At 33.9% G+C, this 20151-nt stretch overlaps 1 protein-coding gene across 7 annotated transcripts in view; it reads left to right on the forward strand.

Moving 5' to 3' along the window:
- LOC121318342 (TBC1 domain family member 22A-like) overlaps positions 1-20151 on the forward strand; it is a 215472-nt gene that overhangs the window by 125365 nt on the left and 69956 nt on the right. For all 7 annotated transcript variants that reach the window (XM_041254894.1, XM_041254897.1, XM_041254896.1 and 4 more), the window contains one exon: positions 17263-17390. In XM_041254894.1, coding sequence (XP_041110828.1) covers positions 17263-17390 — 128 coding nt within the window. The remainder of the gene's footprint in view (positions 1-17262; positions 17391-20151) is intronic.

The following is a 20151-nucleotide window of genomic DNA, read 5'->3' on the forward strand; positions in this document are numbered from 1 at the left end:
TTTTTTATTTTTCTTAAAAATATTTCCCAACATAAAACCAATGTCACCTTACAATAATTGATTTTGAGTTTAAGTGTTTTAAAATAAACTATTGAACAGAACGAAATTTCAATGTACCATTTGTAATTCAGTAATATGAGAGAATTGGTCAGGGGTCTCAATACTTTTGCAAGGCTGTGTGTGTGTGTGTGTGTGTGTGTGTGTGTGTGTGTGTGTGTATATATATATATACACACACACACACACACACACACACACACACACACACACCGCCTATTCTAGCCATTAAAAAAAATAATAAAAAAATGATTTATTATTCATTACTGTACGTGATGTCTTGTTCTTGTAATCTGATATTGATTTAAAATTATGTTTTTACAAAACTTTGGCGGTAATGGTTTTAGGGTGTTTTATGCAGGAGAGGCTAAGGCAGACCCCCCCCCACCCCCCCCACCCAATATCCTTGTACAATGTAGAATATAAAAATAAATATTCCAAATGCAATAACACTAACATCAACATTGGCTGTGTCTTCAATAATTTTGAAAGTCTTTATTGCAGCAATTCTGCATGGTCTACATTTTCTTTTACATTATTAATGATTAAACTACACATTATCTTGGCTTTGTTGACTGTTCTATTGTCTGTAGTTATACAAAGGCTAGATATCGTTTTTTTTAATAGTATATGCGGTTAGAAAGAGTCGATTTAATAAGTTTGTTCTTGTTCTTGACTAACAGTAAGTTGAAACAGTAAGGTAATACATGTTTGTGTTTCATGTCTGACCTCATAACTACTGTGTTTTCTGTCTGAGACCATGTTGTCCTAGATGTGCCAAATGCATTGCATCAAGGTGAATGCATTTATAGAAGAGGTCTGTCAACAGACATAAAAGATTGAAAACTGCAAAATGTTTTTTTTTTTTTAAATAACACATTTTGGAAAAATGTAGCTAAAGAAATTAGAATACATCACATACATTTTTTGAGAAAGGTACTTTTATAAAAAGTCCTTTATATTTATCTTTGGAAATGTAACACAAATATAATCTGTGTTCACTTTTTATTTCAGCACACTAAGAATTTCTGACAGAGGGGATAGCTAGCTTCTATAGGAAACTGGCCTTAAAATGAAATCTAGTTTGTATTTTTTTTATTATTGCTTTAGTTCAGTCATGTTCCTTTAGAAGAGGGAAATCAGGAGGTTCAACTGATTTTTATGAGATTACTAATTTCATATCCCAATACTATAGAGACCATAAACCTATTTTTTTTTCCCCCGTATGCTAAGGTTTCCACGGAGTTATACTATAATATTATGCTTCTCATGTACATATTGTAAGAAAACCACATCTCAGAAAACTACTTTTCTTCTAAATTGATATCCACGCTCTTCCAGTTCTTCATCAGTGGCCATTTGAAACCACTGATCATGAATAAAACAACTTATACCATCTTGGGCAGTAAAGACAAAAAAAAAAAAAAAGAATATTACTTTAGTGGCATCATCAGGACTTTTTACAACAACTTAAGCTTTTAAAATACTCGTTAATTCCTTTTTTAAATGATTTCCAACAATGTTCATAAATAATATTTTTGTCAAGGACATCTAAATTACAAGAATAAAAAAAAAAAAAAAAAAAAAAAAACACCACTAAATTCTGTAAAGCCAGAGCATGAGTTCACTGCTTTGTCAGTATATTTGTCATCTGCTCCAGAGAAAGTTCTTGAATTGCATTTTTATTCATATTAAAAATAAAATAAAATGGAGTGGAGCACTGACTTTGTGACCACAGTGTCATTCACCATTCTGATGTGGATAAAGGTTTGCTTGCAGCTTCGCCTCCTGGTCAAGTACTCTACTAAAATGATGAAACACTTCAGCGATAAATGTAATTACGTGGGTTTTTGGACCAAATAGGTTAATCATAACATAAAATGGTTCACATTCTTTAGAAATTTGACCTTAATTTCTCCCTTTCAATTCCACATGCTGTAAAATGCCAGCTAAGGTCAAAGCCAAAACCATATATTATCTTTTTTTCAACAATGGAGTACATGATAATTATTGTACTAATTATTGATTGAACCCATACACATTTGTAACAGTTACTTGAATTTTACTGTTTTGGTAAGGGGCATTTTGAGTGCATTTGGGTTGCTAGCATGTAGTCCAAAATGTACACATTTTGAAATCCTTTATATGCAGTTTTTAATTTTTTTTCATGCTGCTTTTAAAGTGAGTAAATATTTAGAGGCATTAAAGGTTAAAAACTTGTCAGTTAAGAGGGATCCTGAGTGGCGCATCCAGGTTTGAGTCCAGTCTATTCCACTACCGACCATTTTGTTGAATTACAAATAATTATTCACAGTTTTTCAAACAAACTTTTTTTTTTTTATTCAAAGCTGTAGTGGTTAAACTGAACACTGTTATATTAGGAGGAGGTTAAATGTCAGCAAAACTTGCAAAGAAAATATACAAAATGAAATTTACTGGTTGCATAAGTATTCAGCCCCTTAAGTCCCCTTAAGTCAGTACGTGGTAGAAGTACCTTTTGCAAAAATTACTGCTATTTGCAATTGAGTCTTTTTGGATAGGTCTCGACTAGCTTTGCACAGTAGGATGGTGAACCTTTTGCCCAGTCTTCACGGGAAAATTGCTCCAGTTCTGATAAGTTTGTTGGGGATTGTCGATGGACTGCAATCTTCAAGTCTCGCCATAAATTTTTGATTGGATTCAAGTCAGGACTTTGACTGGGCCACTCAAGAACATTAATTCTCTTCTTTTTAAACCACTCCAGTGTGACTTTGGCTTTGTGCTTTGGGTCATCATCCTGCTGAAATGTGAATTTCCTCCCCAGTCTTGACTGACTCAAACAGGTTTTCCTCAAGAATTCTTCTGTAGTTTGCACCATCCGTTTTCCCCTCTATCCTGACAAGCTTCGCAGTCCCTGCTAAAGAGAAGCACCCCCATAACATGATGCTGCCACCACCATGCTTGAGAGTTGGGATGATGTTGACTGGGTGATTGTAGTGTTCGGCTTGCGCCGGACGTAACAATTGGAATTTAGACCGAAAAGTTTTTTGTCTCGTGTGACCACAAAACCTTTTTCCACATGTCTGCATCATATACATGCTTTTTCACAAACTCCATATGTGCTTTAAGATGAGGCTTTTTGAGTAATGGCTTGCTTCTTCCCACCCGTTCATACAGGCCAGCTTTGTGTAGGGACCAGGTTATTGTTGATGTGTGAACACTGACTCCCATCGCAGACACATAAGTTTGAGATCTCTCAAGGTCATTGGTGGCTTCATAGTGACATCCCAAACTAACTTTCTGCTTGCCCGGCTGCTCAGTTTAGGAAAGCGACCTGATATGGGTAGTGTCTGGGTGGAATGATGCATCTTCCACTTCTTAATGATGGACTTCACTGTGCTTAGAGGGATAATCAGCACCTTTTGAAATTTTCTTGTACCCTTCTCCTGCTCTGTTCCTCTCTACCACTTTATCCTTGACTTGTTTTGAAAGCTCTTTGGTCTTCATGGTTACTTTGTTGGATCACTATGTGAGTTGGAGCTTGAAAGTCTTTATATACCTGAGGGAAATTTTCTCCAAGTTAAACCACTTTGAGTACACACAGGCTGAAACCATTTCTTAATTTTGTGACCTTTCAAACAAATCATTTGCACCTGAGCTGATTTAGGGCTGCAGTAGCAAAGGGGTTGAATACTTATGCAACTGAGTATAATCTTTTTCTCTGTAAATATTACTTATTTATATTCTGTATGCTCTCATTTTTAACATTATCAATGTGGAGTAGTTTGTGTAGATTCTACATGTAAAGTCTAATTTGAAAGCGTTGTGGAGTACGCTCAGGTACCAAAAAAATGTGAAAACTTTGCAGGGGGGTGAATACTTCTGCAAACCACTGTATATACATTGTTAATTTTTTCCCAACACTTGCTATTATAAAAAGTCTTTATGTAACTTGTTTCTTTTTTTATTATTATTTTCACTCCTGATGACTTACAAACCATTTTAATTTCTAATGGGGTAATTAGATATATACATACATTTATGATTATAGGACATATATATATATATATATATATATATATATATATATATATATATATATATATATATATATATATATATATATATATATATATATGAAATAGTGAGTTACTTTTTAAATAACATGCCCAACACTTAGTATTTAGCTTTTTAGTCTGTAGTCTGGACTGAATCATGGAACATGTCACATTTGGAAGTGATGGCAACAACACAGAACCTTCTTGTAAATAATGTTTTAAAGGTCTACGTAGGCTTTGTAAAATGTAAAAAAGTCATGTACACTTGCTGCTAACAAAAGATCAGTATCCAGAGAAACAACAGTGAGTTATTGGACTTGGCAAGCACTGACGTGTATATGGTTGTCTTGGTTTTCAAAGGCTTTGCTAGAGGTGATTCCCAATACAGTCTAAATTCCACTTCATTATGGACTTAATTCAGTGCTGTGCCTGTAGCACAGGATAATAATAGATAGAGTTGAGATGAAGAACTACTTTAATGCTGCAAAACCTTAGTTTAGCTTCCCTAGTTTCTTGCCCCAATAAAGGACATCACATTGAAGCTGTCATATCTTCTTCTGTGTGATTGCTGTCTTGTTTGACTCTTCACAGGGTTTTCACATGCTGCTATTTAAACCTGTCACCTTGTAGAATGTGTCTGTTGTTTAATGTCATAATGTGGCTGCACATATCCGTAATTGTGCGATTGCTGCCAAACGTAAGATTATCTTTATTGAAACTTAATAACTGAACCTTACTAGATTGAATAGTTAGTGTACCAAAGCTATTTAGTTACCCTTATCGTGGTCACATATACACATTGTTCTTTTTTTGTTTTACCTCTTATATTGTGTCATCTTTCAAAGTTGTATTTAAGAATTGGTGTAGTTGTAGGTATCTTGTTAAAATCAAACTACTCTCTAACAAAAGGTTTTGAAAATAAAACCCAAAAATAATTTTAGTGAGTTTTTTTTACTCATGTTCCTCTAGTCGGTTTTACTTCTATTTAAATAGTACAAAGTGATCTCATCTCATATTTCTCCCCCAATTCTAACAGTTCTAATGAATATTCACATCACAATCAACAAAGAAAAAAGAAAATAAGACAAAAGTGTAAAGAATAGGCTACAAAACGAGTTTATAAACAAGCAAATGACACAACTTGTCACTGTTTTTTTTTTTTTTAAATGCCACAAATTATTTTAAACATGTTGAACGCTTTTAAGATCTCTGGCAGCCATTCCTAAACCAATGAAGTAGCAAAGCCACGCCTGCCTGAAGGTTTCACTTCCGCAAGGAACTTTTCTGTTTAGGCATATTTGCGTTGATTGAGACACCGCATGAATCAGATTGCAGCAAGGCAAGGCCCGGGTACAGCATGCCAGTATGAAAGGGGCTTTAAAGACTGATAATAAGTGGCTCTACATTATGTTGCCAGTGTAATTGCAGGTGTTTATTATTATTTTTCCAACCCCTTTCAGTAATTTCTGCAATGTTTTGGCATCCTTTCCTCTAGCTGTCCAATTTGTGATTTATCCTAGTTTTATATTTACTAGCCTGCACCAGTTACCTGATCAAACCCTTCAGGCAAACTAACTTCAGGAAAAGCCCTAGAAAAGTGTAATTCTTTGAACAAACACTTGTTTATGCAAGGGACTGTCTTTCTTTGAAGTAGCTTACATTCTTAAAATAACGATCCCTGCCAAGAACTGAATGCTGACATCTGTTATATATGTAATAACTTGCTCATCAGTAATTTGCTGTTATACAGTGTACTTCTTAATCTTTACTGTGATTACTACCCACTGAACATGGGGTAGGAGTATGTGGATTGTAAATACACTGTTTAAAATACAAAAAAGGTTATAGAACTTAATCCACCTTTCTCCCCAGTGACTGCATGTATGATGATATGTATTGTAGGCTTGCTTTAATAAAGTTGACAGAACCTTTTGCACATTACCTGTCAGTATGCTTCAGAATCATCATGCTAAGATATTTTGGAGCTGTAGTGGATGATTTAAATTATAACTGCTAGATTTGTACATATGGCATCAGAAATAATTATATAGTAAAAGGTGGTCATGTGAAGAATATGTATGTGACATGATGTTTTGTGTGCAAGTACGTGAGCCTCTGTATGTACAGTACGTGCACAGGTTTTTTTAAATATATTTTTGTAATTTATGGCAAATGCTTTTTCTGTTAAGTAAAGTTGCAAATCCTTACACATCAAACACTGAACTGGAATGAACTAAGGGGGTGCTGTTTTGAAAGTATCTACAGACAGAAGCTTATGCTATTATTATCACTGATATACTACGACTACTAAATAATAATAATAATAATAATAATAATAATAATAATAATAATAATAAAAGCATATATGAAAAATACCATCTGTCTGGTGGGAAAACTTTTTTTTTTTTTTTCAGAAAACCGATTAACCATAATTTAGAGCACAACTTTAAGAAATTCAGAACATGGTGGCAGACAGCCAATGCCAATTTAGTGTGTAGCAGCTTGAAGTCGCTCACCCTGTCTTTTTTCTAAAATAAGTTGTATATAGCAGATAACACAACACATGTTCCCTTATAGAATGAATACAAACCAAATGCTGCACAATTACAAATAAAACAAGTCATGCACAATTTCATATCTTCATTGATATGTAACTGCAGCAATACCTGACTAGAAGACATTATCAGAGATAAGAACAGTTTGGCAAAAAAACAGTCTGTAATTTCTGGTACTTGTCTGTTTGCCAGAGTGTTTCCTTGAAAATGTTAATTGTCTGCCATAGCTGGCAAAAGCCTTGACACGAGCCCAGAACTCTGCGGGATAAGCTCAGGGTCAGATTTCCACACCCTGAATACCGTTCTGCAGTCGTGCGCCATTTGATTGATATATCATGTTTGAGCAAAATTTAAATGACAGAATCTCCTAAAGGCAGCACCATCTACATCCTATCAAGATGTGTCAACGAGAAGTCTTTATCAGCATCAACAGATGCGACTGTTATTTTGAAATGCCCCAGTGATTTTAAGTTATTGACTTTAAGTTTTGCATCTAATATAAAACATATTCATGTCTGACATATGTTAAGTTGAGTTCCAATTAGCTGGTTGTGCATTGTTATTTTTGTTGTCAGATTCAACATTCCTCTACATCAAAGCATCAATGCTAATTTTTCCTTGCATTATACATGGACAGTGAAAACTTTCCTCTCATGAGTAATTCATTTCTGTCTAAATTTCTGTCATCTGTCATTTGTTTAGTTACATGTGTCTTCCAGATGTGTTTAAACCATGTTGCATCATTTTTTTTTAAACATTTCAGATGAATCGCCCTTGATTTATTTTTGGAAATATGCATGATTAAAATGTCAAAACTTTTGACATAATGGTTTGCTGTGTTGGAAAAGTCTTGATTGATTTCTCAACGATCTTCTTGTGATCAAGTTAGATTCATTGTTTTATGTCATGAATATGCATATTTCAAAATATTTAAATTAAGTTGAGGTTTCGCAGTGGAAATTGAAGTGTATTAATTGATTAAATTAAATCAGAGTATTCAAAAGATTAATCTGGCCTCTTAACCATACAATAACTACTTTCCAATGTGTTCCCATGTCCATTTTAAACCACTAAAAAAACACTACTGACCAGCACAAACATTGGGGCTTTAGATGCGAATGATGACACTTGCTATGTCTAAAATTATTCGAGTTTTATTTTATTTATTATTAAGTATTACTTTTGTGTCCTAATATTATAATTACTTTAGTAAGCTTTCCTTTGAAGGTTAAGAAAGTGTCAGACTGGAATTAATACACTGTTAAAATTTAAATAAAATGATATGAAATAAAAAGCTATATAAGTTTGTTGGCAACATGTGAGCTAGCCTCATGATTACCATTTTTGTAATCAGGAAGAATAAAAATGTCATACCCAAAATAACCTGACAACATTCTCCCCTAAAATCTACTTGTTGAAATATACAAATCTGTAATGAATGAGAAATTATTTGCCTTGTGATGACGGACCTACATAATCTATTCACCTTTTAATGTACTCATCGTGTTACGTACTGCCTGTTCTCATTACCCATTTTCTTTCTGTGTAAAGTGCATAGAAGATGTTTCTTGAAGAGTGAGAAGATCAGTTTTAAACCCAGTTACTTTAATATCCAGTTAATTCTGCAAAGCTATAGTGTACATATAGGATCATAATGTATTGCCTTCTATTATATCATAATCACTTTCCATGGGATTGTCCTCATGATCTTGGCAGTCTTGGTTTGTTCTGTTGCAGTTCCAATTAACTGATCTGTATTACACTTGTAAAACTATTTGCATGATCTCTAATTAAAGTGAAGGAAGTAGTTCTATGTCTGTTTATCTATAGCAAACCTGCCACTTGGGATTTGTGATTATGGTGTCGGCATATAATAATACTCACTAGTTTAATGCAAAGGTCCTATTGAGATGTATTTTAAGGAATAACAATATTTTACACTTTTAATTGGAAGCATTTAGTAGTCTAGCTCTTAGCAACATCTGCCAGAAGTATTTTTTTCTTACGTTAATTTCTTCAAAGTAATGCTTCGTTGTTTTGTTGAGATTCAAATTGCAAAACATTGAGTTATTTAATATAGCTGCCTATTCAGTTTGTAGTGTTTTGTAAAATTAGACAAAATAAAGAAAAAAAAGATGTTTGGCAATGTTGCACTTAAAGGGTACATAAGGACCTTTTTAGTTTATTGCGTCACATGTCCCATGTGTTGCTACGACTGTTTACGTAAAGTGTGTGTGTGTATGTGTTTATGTGTATGTATATATATATATAACTATATATATATATATATATATATATATATATATATATATATATATATATATACAGTGCCTTGCAAAAGTATTCAGACCCCTGACCAATTCTCTCATATTACCGAATTACAAATGGTAGATTGAAATTTCGTTCTGTTTAATATTTTATTTTGAAACACTGAAACTCAGAATCAGTTATTGAAATGTGACATTGGTTTTATGTTGGGTAATGTTTTTAAGAAAAATAAAAAACTGAAATATCTTGCTTGCATAAGTATTCAACCCCTGTACTGTGGAAGCTCCCAGTTTGCACTGATGAAAGAAATTGCCCTAACGAGGACACAATTACCTAACCATTGGCCTCCACCTGTGAACCATTAAAGTTGCTGTCACATTTTCTGGATAAAAACCCCACTGTTGAAGGATCATTGGTAAGGCTGTGAATCTGAAGGAAAATGAAGACCAAAGAGCATTCTACAGAAGTTACAGATAAAGTAATACAAATGCATAGATTAGGGAAAGGGTACAAAATAATATCAGTGTGTTTGGATATCCCAGTGAGCACAGTTGGATCAATAATCAGGAAGTGGAAGCTGCATCACACCACCCAGGCACTGCCAAGAAAAGGCCGTCACTCAAAACTCAGCGCTCAAACAAGGAGGAGACTTGTGAGAGAAGCCACAGAGAGGTCAACAATCACTTTGAAGGAGCTACAATGTTCAGTGGCTGGGAGTGGAGTAATGGTGCACCAGTCAGTCATATCAAGAGCTCTGCATAACACTGGCCTGTATGGGAGGGTGGCAAGAAAGAAGCCGTTACTCAAAAAGTACCATCTGAAAGCACGTCTAGAGTTTGCCAGAGCATGAGAGTGACCCAGCTGCTATGTGTGAAAAGATTTTGTGGTCAGATGAGTCCAAAATAGAGCTTTTTGGCCAAAACTCAAAGCGCTATGTGTGGCACAAACCTAACACTGCCCATGCATGAAGACACACCATCCCTACAGTGAAGTATGGTGGTGGCAGCATCATGCTGTGGAGATGCTTCTCATCAGCAGGGACTGGGCATCTTGTTACAATTGAAGGAAGAATGGATGGAGCAAAATACAGGAAAATACTGCAAGAGAATCTGCTTCAGTCTGCTAAAAAACTGAAGCTTGGGAGGAAATTCACCTTTCAGCAAGACAGTGATCCCAAGCACAAGGCTAAAGCAACAATGGAGTGGCTGAAGAACAAAAAGGTGAATGTCCTACAGTGGCCCAGTCAAAGTCCTGGTCTCAATCCCATTGAAAATCTGTGGCACTATTTGAAAATTGCAGTGTCGTCCAACCAACCTGAACAACCTGGAACAAATCTCCGAAGAAGAATTGGCCAAAATCACTCCGACACTGTGTGCAAAGCTGGTACATACTTACCCCAAAAGACTTAAAGCTGTTATTGCAGCAAAAGGTGGCTCTACCAAATATTAATGTGTGGGGGTTGAATATTTATGCAAGCAAGATATTTCAGTTTTTTATTTTTCTTAAAAATATTTCCCAACATAAAACCAATGTCACCTTACAATAATTGATTTTGAGTTTCAGTGTTTAAAAATAAAATATCAAACAGAACAAAATTTCAATGTACCATTTGTAATTCAGTAATATGAGAGAATTGGTCAGGGGTCTGAATACTTTTGCAAGGCACTGTAAATTAAAAAAAAAAATACAACTATATATATATATGTAAACAGTCGTAGCAACATAGTAACATAACAGTAGGGAACATGTAACATTTTTCTTAAATATATTTCCCAACATAAAACCAATGTCACCTTTCAATAATTGATTCTGAGTTTTAGTGTTTAAAAATAAAATATTAAACAGAACGAAATTTCAATGTACCATATGTAGTTCGGTAATATGAGAGAATTGGTCAGGGGTCTGAATACTTTTGCAAGGCACTATATATATATATATATATATATATATATATATATATATATATATATATATATATATATATATATATATATATATATATATATATATATATATATATATATATATATATATATATATATATATATATATATATATATATATATAATATATATATAAAACACACACACGCCTTATGTAAACAGTCTTAGCAACACATGGGAACATGTAACACAATAAAATAAAAAGGTCCTTATGTACCCTTTAAAGAAAAGGCCATCAGCAGCATGTCATTCTGAAACTGGAAATCAGGCTCATTCATTTGTGAAAGGTCAAAGACCTAAGTGTTTTGTGGAGGGGTGAGGCTGATAATTATTTGTTTATAAACTCTGGTATACTGGCACAGTGGCATTGTGAATAATCAAGTGCTCAGAATAAAAGTATTATTTATTTATTTCAATAAAACATTAAACCATTTCAAATGGACATCAAGCCTAATCAGTACATTGGATGCTGCTTATTTGTAGTTTCTGACGTGTTCTGGGGACATTCTTGGTCAGGTCTAAATACTCTAGTGTAGGATTAAATACAGGATTTGTCGATATGGTTTTATATCAGATTTCCTCTTCAATTATTGGGGATAGCACAGTGTTCCTGCATTCTAATCTGGGCTTAAAAGTAAAGCCCAGTGTTGAATGCACCAAACCAGTGTCTTTTCTAATTTGGAAGCATTCGTTGAACTTTTCTTTCTTTAGAAGGAATCCTAATTATTTTATTTTGCAACAGTTTTCAAACCAAGGTGGTTGCAATAGAAGGCTTGAAGGCTATATGTTGAGAAATTGTACTTATTTATGTATGTATTTATTGACACTGATAGTCTGTGTCTGAGAAGTGTCATACCCGAAGTTTTATTTTACACTATGTGATATTCTTTTGAAAACATGTTCACATTCCATGCCAAAGTATTATGTATGTATGTATATATGTATGCATTATTTATTTACTTGACATTTTATTCCTCATATTTAATGGCTGATTACTCAGAGAACATACAGTAGCTGCTTTTGTAGAGCATTGTGTGTGCTGCAAAATATGTTGCCGTTATTTACAATAAGAAATGTATCTGCATTATCTGCTTTTTGCAGCTGCTGAATGTGCAAAGGCTGAATAACACTAGTGAACTGTCATCTCCCACAATTCAAAGCTGTGGAGGGCAGTGTTAATACAAAGTAGGCGGATCATGAAGAGAAAGCACGTTTATCCTATATTTATGTAAATTTTTTGATGACTCGAATAAACTGTTGTCTTCATGCAGAAGGAGCTGAAAGCCTTTCAAGCACTTTATTCTATATTATGAAGGAAACACCTGTGAAGTGTGAATGATTTAATACTTTGGTGGTTAAATTGTATTTAGCCAGTGAGAGACATATATTATTGGATTTATAGAAAGTCTATGAGAGATGGCAGTAGTGTTATACAGCAGTTACACAGACAGCATTCATCTAATGATATCTCTGCTTTGTGTTTAGCTTCCAAGTGCTTACTGTTTGAAAATAATAGTGTAGATGAAGCATTATTCTAGTACTGCACTATTTTTTATTATTATTCTCCAGTCTGGTAGGAACAGTGCATTAAAAAGGTATATGGGATATTATAATTTATATGTACTCCAATAGCTCAGTAGCCATTGACCCTTAAAAAAAATATTATTAAGATTAAATAAATTCTAGAAACTATTTTCCAAGGCATTGCTGACAGTGTTCCCAAGTAAGAAAAATGCATATACAACTGAAAGACAAAGGGGAATGCATTGCAGAAGCCTAAAATGGAGTCTGTAGCTGTGTGTCATTATATTATTGAAGAAACTTTAAAACATAGATTGCCTAGTATGTCACCGTTCCGACTACTTCGGTATAGCGACCATTCCTGTTCAGCAGAATGGCGTAGTAGTAATCATGTCTTCATTTATTCTTCAGGGTTGTATTATCTCTTATGACGGCATTCATTTCCGATTCTTACTATATTGGTAATAAAAATGATGGGTCATTAGCTTATTTTGCCCCATTATACTATGTTGTCCTCATCATTATAGCGAAGGTTTTGTATGAATTATAAAAGCTATATATATAAAAAAAGAAAGTTTATAGCAAATTTTACTTCTCTGTTATACAAATAATCTTGATAAGCATTTTGCTCAGAAGCTCTCAATCTGCTATTCTGGCAACTTTTTGAAGCATACAATATGTACTTATTTTCAGTGAAATAAAATCCTAGTTTCTAATTATGGATTCCCAAGTTACCTTTATCTTAAAATTAAAAAGTACAATGGCACTATCCTTCTTAACGTCTTGGGTATATTATTTTCTAATGTAAAGCTGCTATTTACTTTGCTTCCAACTACATCCAGTTCTATTTAAACTAAAGTAGCACATTCTTTTAATATCCAGAGTGTGTAACTGCCCAGGACAAAGCTTTAATGAGGTTAAGTACTATGGCATAAAACACTTGTTGTAGCGAAGGGATAACTTGAAATGTGAAGACAAGTATTTTTTAGTAGATGTCTCAGCATTATTTCAAATTCAGCTTGCTTGTCATCTGATGACCTATGATAATGCCCCTAACCTTGTATGTATCAAGCTTAGTTTTGCAGTTGCTACAAATTGCTGTGTTAATGAAAACTGCAAGGCTTCTGGTGATAATAATCATCACTGATAAGAATGTTGAGTACAACAAGTATGTGCAGTTACCTGTATTAAGCCATTTTCCTTACATTTTTTCATTTTAAATTAATGAGGTGACATTATGAGAGAATTTTTTTTTTGGGGGGGGGGGGGGGGGCGGGGGGGAATATAATCTGGCTTTATAATGGTAATGCATTTATTTTTTTAATTGTCAATAGATCTGTAACATCTTTTAAAAGTGGTTTTATATCAGTTTTGCACTTAAAACATCAAGGCTACTTAATGCAAATATGTTCTGATTACACTTGTTGCAGTGAGGTTTAATTGGGCTATGACCTGAATTGAAGCCAACTCGCCCATCTCTACTAAAAATGTATCCTTAATGAGCCGCTATTGAATTCTGTTTTGTTCTGCAATCAGCTTTGGAGGATTGCAGTTAATCTAGATGGTGTTTTGTCTTATTACTTATTATAGTGCATATTTCTAAAGATATGATACTTAACAATAATATATCTATATCCTAGACCACCCCAACTATGTTGGTAATGTACAAACATTAGTTAATATTAATTTCTTAATATACAGGACAACGTTTCCATAATGTGATTAATATTTAAATATAAAACTGGGGTTTTAGTCCTGAACAAATTTCATATTTCTTATGCATTTATATGTACAATTCTGTTAATTTGATTTGTTTCAAATATAAACAAAATAGAAAAGAAATATGATGCAAAGTTATAACAATATGCTTTCTAGTTTCAAGATCCAAAGAGGTTAACCAATAAACTAACATCAAAAGTTCAAATATACAGGTTTAAGGAATAACAGACAAAAAGAAACTCAACACATACACATTTTGAAGTTTAAGGCTCATACATGTAAGAAATCGTGGTACCAGAATTCTAAACATGGTTGTGTACATTACGTACAGTTAAGATCTGATTACACTGAGAACAGTAGCGGAAAGTGATAAACCAGAAAACCGTGCAGTTTTTCAGTTTTTCATATTACATTTGCGGCGGGAAACCTTGTGGTATATGTAAATGGATTATCACATGTTAATGTTGAGAAATAAGTATATTTGTTTATGCTATATTTGTGTATGTGTCTATTTATTTAAAAAAAAAAATTTTGCACGCGTCAGCTCAATATACTATACATAGAATCATTATATATATATATATATATATATATATATATTATATATATATATATATATATATATATATATATATATATATATATGTGTGTGTGTGTATATATATATATGTCTGAACCAAACAATGTTATTCCACACCATATAAAGAAAGTGTGCATTGCATGACTGAATTATTTTCCTGGCATGACAAATTCAAGAGTTTTTTGACAATATAATTTAAAAACCTGTACAAAATACTACAAGAAGCCTGTCATTATTGAGACCTCTTTTTTTCAAATTTGAAGTGTTTTGCTTGGAGGTCTGTGGCATACAGTACACTTTAAAGTGTATGTTTTCTCTTGCTCTTCAAATGCAAGTATTTTTACTTGACATGTCTAGTTTGGCTGCTATAGTGTCCCAGGTGTCTTGCTTCTTTAGCATATCCTTATAATCTGGATGGGACATATCATACAGTTGAGGGTATTTTTGCACATTTGTCTTTCATTCGCCAAACTCAATCAATGTTGAAATGGTTCCAATGTTCATAGTTGCTGTGTTCAAATATACAGAATATCATCAGTTTAGTTAAAGTATTATCTTTGTTTTTCAAAGTAGCATTGTTTTTTTTTTTAATCTAGGCAAAGTATTATGCTGTATTAAACCTTTTTACTTCTGGTTTGGATGTAGATATTTCTTATCCAAACATATTGTATTTTACTTGAATCTTAAAAAGCCTTTGGAACGTAATACTTATTGCAGAGATGTGTTCATTGTTGAAGAACAAAGTTGAAATTCAGCAGGTCGCCTTCGTAACATGGAGTTGCTGTTGGATGTAGAGTTGACGTGTTAGAAAGATGGCGGCATTACGGCGCTGAATGGAGCCCTGTTCAAATGTCGGCTCTGAGGTCACTTCATGGCAATTTGTTTTCAGGAACTAAAGAGGACAAAGAAGTGTCCAAAATTCCAAGAGAACAAGTTAATTCTTGCTTATCTTTAAATGTAGCATCCAAAGAGGAGTTTACTTTGGTGATCCAATCACTTCTGTCCTTACAGAGTTTGAATGACGCTTCACTTTTACACAAGCAATGAGTGTCATCAACACATGCAGCATCCCTCCTCTATGGATAGGTTACAGTAAAATATCATTTTAATATAGCTTTAGTTATATTGATCATAGAAGGATAAACATTTCAGTTTCATTCTCCTAATTAAATTTTTGTTATAAGCATTTTATACAATAATTAAAGGAAAATAATTTAAGAATAAGAACAATAAACGTTTCAATTTTATTGGGAAAACGTATTTTTTTTTAAATGCCCAGTTATGCTTTTACTCCACTGCAGCGAGTCCCGACACAGCACAGATGTTCTGAGGGCGTGTGAGAGTCCTTCGATCTCACAAGCCTAAAGCCAGAATCGCTTTTACGCAGAGAAATCCAGAGCAGTTGTGGGCAGGCTACCGATACTGGAGAAAAGAGATCAGCCCTGCTTTTTATCCTCTGTGAATATGCTTGGTGTTTGGCCAGTAGGGTTTGCTGTTGCGCGATGAGGAGTAGGAATCCCTGCCGGTTTCCCATCCGCCACCCCACGAGCGTCAGAGCCAACATGTTGCCCCCTTCGGCCTTTTTGTGCATCCCAGATGCCAGCTGGCACAGTCCAAGCTGTACGACTCATCCTGCGCTCCCAGCGGCAATGCTTTAACTGGATGAGACACTCTGGGACCCCAGGAAAACATAGTTAAACAACTCTTAAAATTGCATCCACAAGATTAGTTGTTAAAAATGCCTTTAAAAAAATGTAATCAGTTCCATTGTTCTCATTTGTCAAACTACGTTTGAATCATAGTTTTAGACATTTCATGGGAGACAGTAATGGCACCTCGTAACCACCAGGTGTCGTACTTCTTGACCCTTTACAGGAAGAAAGTTGTATAGTGACTTTCAGACGGACTCTCTTAATTGAAACATAATAATCAGCTTTGTTTGTTTAGACAAGACTGGCAGGTCAGCACAGCAGGTAATCTAAAACCATTCCCCAATTTAAATCTCTACGACCCTCTTACCACTATCTAGTCCTTTTTAAAGAATGTTTTGGGTGAAAGGAGGTTGGGGAAAGACTAACAGATTGATAGCAGTGGAGTATTTTATACAGTAATGTAGATGCAGATGTAAAGAAATGGTATATAATCAAAGAAAGTGATTTTGTAGCAGTAACTTGTCCTCTTTAGTCATTATCCTCGTCTTCCAAATAGCACTAAAGTATCTTCAAGATGGATTTTTAAACCTTGGTTAGAACTCTTTAGTCATTCCAGGATTCCATGATTCTGCAATTGTCACGTTGTTTATCCCAAAGCCACATCAGCCCCAATGATTCTTTGCTTTTGTTCACAAAATCACCTAGATCTTCTTTTCTTTGTATTCATGTGCATGAAGACAGTTTGATTTATTTATTTTTTTAAACCAGGAATTGATTGCAGTCCTACAAACGTAATTCGTTTATCCTGTGCTGTGCTATTAAATTATAACATTGTCAAGATGATTATGAAAGCTGTAAAAATCACAGTGCTTTAAAAAAAGTCGTGTTCTTTCTTTGTATTTAATTTATTTATTTACTTTTGCTTCCCAGAACACATCCACAGGCATTTACAACAGTATGAGGTGGAGTACCTGCAGTTTGCCTTCCGCTGGATGAATAATCTGTTGATGAGAGAACTTCCTTTGAGGTGCACCATTAGGCTTTGGGACACGTATCAGGTAAGCAACCGTCCCAGAAACCACACACAAACATCAGAGTATTGCTATTGTCCCCAAAACTCAGCTACTTTAAGATTTTAATTGTTTGTTTTTTTTTCAAAATTTATTTTTATAAAATCTGAGCTTTAAAAAAACAAACAAAAAAAACACAGCACATGTCCTATATCATTTCCATCATCTCGTTTTGGGATAAATGGTCAATATCTGGCGTGTATGTTCTTTGTTGTAAGCAAATATTAAGGCAGTAATAGTAGCTCATTTCAAACACCACAGGATATTTCTATATGTTATGTGTTGCAGTATATTTTATAATAAAATAAACAGTTCAGTAAGGGCTGCTTAGAATCAAGCAGATCAATAGTTAGGCAAGTGCATTCCAGTCATCTGCGTTCCTATTGATCTATTGTTTGACAGGAACATTGAAACAGTTATATTCATATATTTGACATAACCTGACTTAATTAGGCACCAGGACGATAAACAATGTTCTTTTATCTAATTAATCTTTTGTTTGTTATTTTGACTGCAGCTACAAAGTATACTTTATTTCCATTTATGGAGGAACATTTTCAGTCAATGCATTGTACTCACAATACAAGATACTAGTATGTTCTCTGGTAGGCTTTTACAGCATGCATATCCTCCACAGACCAACAATAAGGACACTTAATGCTAATATTCAGTTTACATTGTTCTCAAAAACGTATAATATCTTCAGTAGTACTTTACAAAACTAGCTCTATAGCAGTTTTGCATGCAATATTTTCCCAGGCATCACATATCTGTTGTTTGCACATGCATGCTGAAAAGGAAATAATACTGACACGCATGGACAACCATGCTTTATTTAATAAGCAATAAAACAAAAACATAAATCCTAAATAATATCCTAAACAAAAAAAGCAATCCAATTAAAAGTGTACTATGAATCATGCATTGCAAAAAGTGGTAAGTAAATCAATGACTGTCATTGTATTAAAAACATTAAAATGCAAAAGTGTGCAACTGCTTAATCATTTGATGCCATGTTCAATTCTTGATCATTGGTTACCCATTATTATAATTATTTTGTCTTCGAATCAGTTCCCAAAATGAATTTAATTGTGCAAGCCAAGCCTCAAACACAGAAGGTTGAGAAGTTTGTTTCTTCAGCAAGGTTTTACTGCAGATTTGATCAGAACATTTTCAGAATCTTGGAATAGTTTCCACAAAATAGTAAACATGTAGTGAATTTAAAATGAAAGATTAAATTGTACTAAAGGGAGATTTGTGATGAATTTAATTTTTTTTTTAATCAAAACTTTGACACATTGTAATGTATGTGAACCCCAATTTGACTAAGCTTGTCATAATTCTGAGGAAAACACTAGTTTGATTGATTTAAGACAGACCCCAAAACAGCTTTCAGGAAGATATTTATTAAAATGTACCTAAGTAATGGTTTAGTGTGTATTATTATTATTATTATTATTATTATTATTATTATTATTATTATTATTATTATTAGACTTCCAAGCCAGAATGGCTGGGGAAGCCTAGTGTTATTGTAAAGATTTGTATTATTAGTATTATTTTTTTGTATTCGTCTCAAGACTTGAAACTGCTCCTGCTCGAACGCTGTGTAACCAACCAACATCAAACGTGTCAGGTGTATTTCACTTTTGTTTAGCAGCTCAAAGTGTTTCCAAATACCGTATTTTAATTCTGTGCGTCCAAAGACAAATAAAAAGTTTTAAGAATTAAGCCTACTGTTTGGTATTCTCTCCTAAACCAGCAGTCTGAAACTGTTATGATATAAATTATATATTAATCAGAGAAAAAACGAATGTGTTAATCGGAATATTCTGCCTTTGTATTGCAACTGTGGTATCATTCAGTCAAGTGAAAATTGTAAAGGGGTACTTGAGCTGAAAACTCCAGACAGAAGGGGTAGAGTTTTAAAAAAAAAAAAAAAAAGGTTGAAAACTCCTGATATAAATTTAGAACCCACACGCTCTATTAAAAAAATTACCATGGCCTTTGACCTCTCCTTAAGGTTAAATGTAAAACTAGCTTACAGTGTGTAAATAGGGTCATGGTTACTATGGTGTTTAAAGTTATAAAGCATCATGAGATAATGAACTAATGCAGAATTTTGATTAGAAACTGCTCCATAAAACTGATCTGTTGCATACGCTTGTTCTGCAATGCTACAGATTGCTAAAATGTCCAACTGGTACTGAGCTTGGCAGCCGTACAACTGCCTGCCTGTTGTTGTTGTTGTTAGAGCAAAAGCAATACTTCTTATGAGCTGACACTTCCTCTTGAGCTAGAAGAAAAAAAAAAGAAAAGAAAAACAACGATTATTACAAATACTTAATCTTGTCAAAAACACCTATCCCTTACTTGCAATGAGAATTACAGGTAGGTCATAGTAGTACATGGTGCCTTCCACATAAGACTCCTGCCTCTCCCTATTTGTAAAGCATTTTCGTCTGAATCATGAGTTTGTTAGAGCAGTAGCACTGAACCAAGTTTAAGTTGCCATTGAGGAGGCTGCAGATGCTCTCAAGGTCACCTATAAATGGAAAGTGATGTTTCACAACATAAATGTACCGTTTGAAGCATCAATTTTACACTTTCCTCCAGATTTATAAAATTAATACCAGCTGCTATCAGTTGTTGAGACATATATTTAATATAAAATCCTGTCTATTAGGAACTTCACATCAGATTACATGCAACCTGAGTATATCTTGTACCAGTGCCTACAGCGAGATTT

The sequence above is a fragment of the Polyodon spathula genome, chromosome 7 (genome assembly GCF_017654505.1).
Source record: "Polyodon spathula isolate WHYD16114869_AA chromosome 7, ASM1765450v1, whole genome shotgun sequence".
Classification (NCBI taxonomy): domain Eukaryota; kingdom Metazoa; phylum Chordata; class Actinopteri; order Acipenseriformes; family Polyodontidae; genus Polyodon; species Polyodon spathula.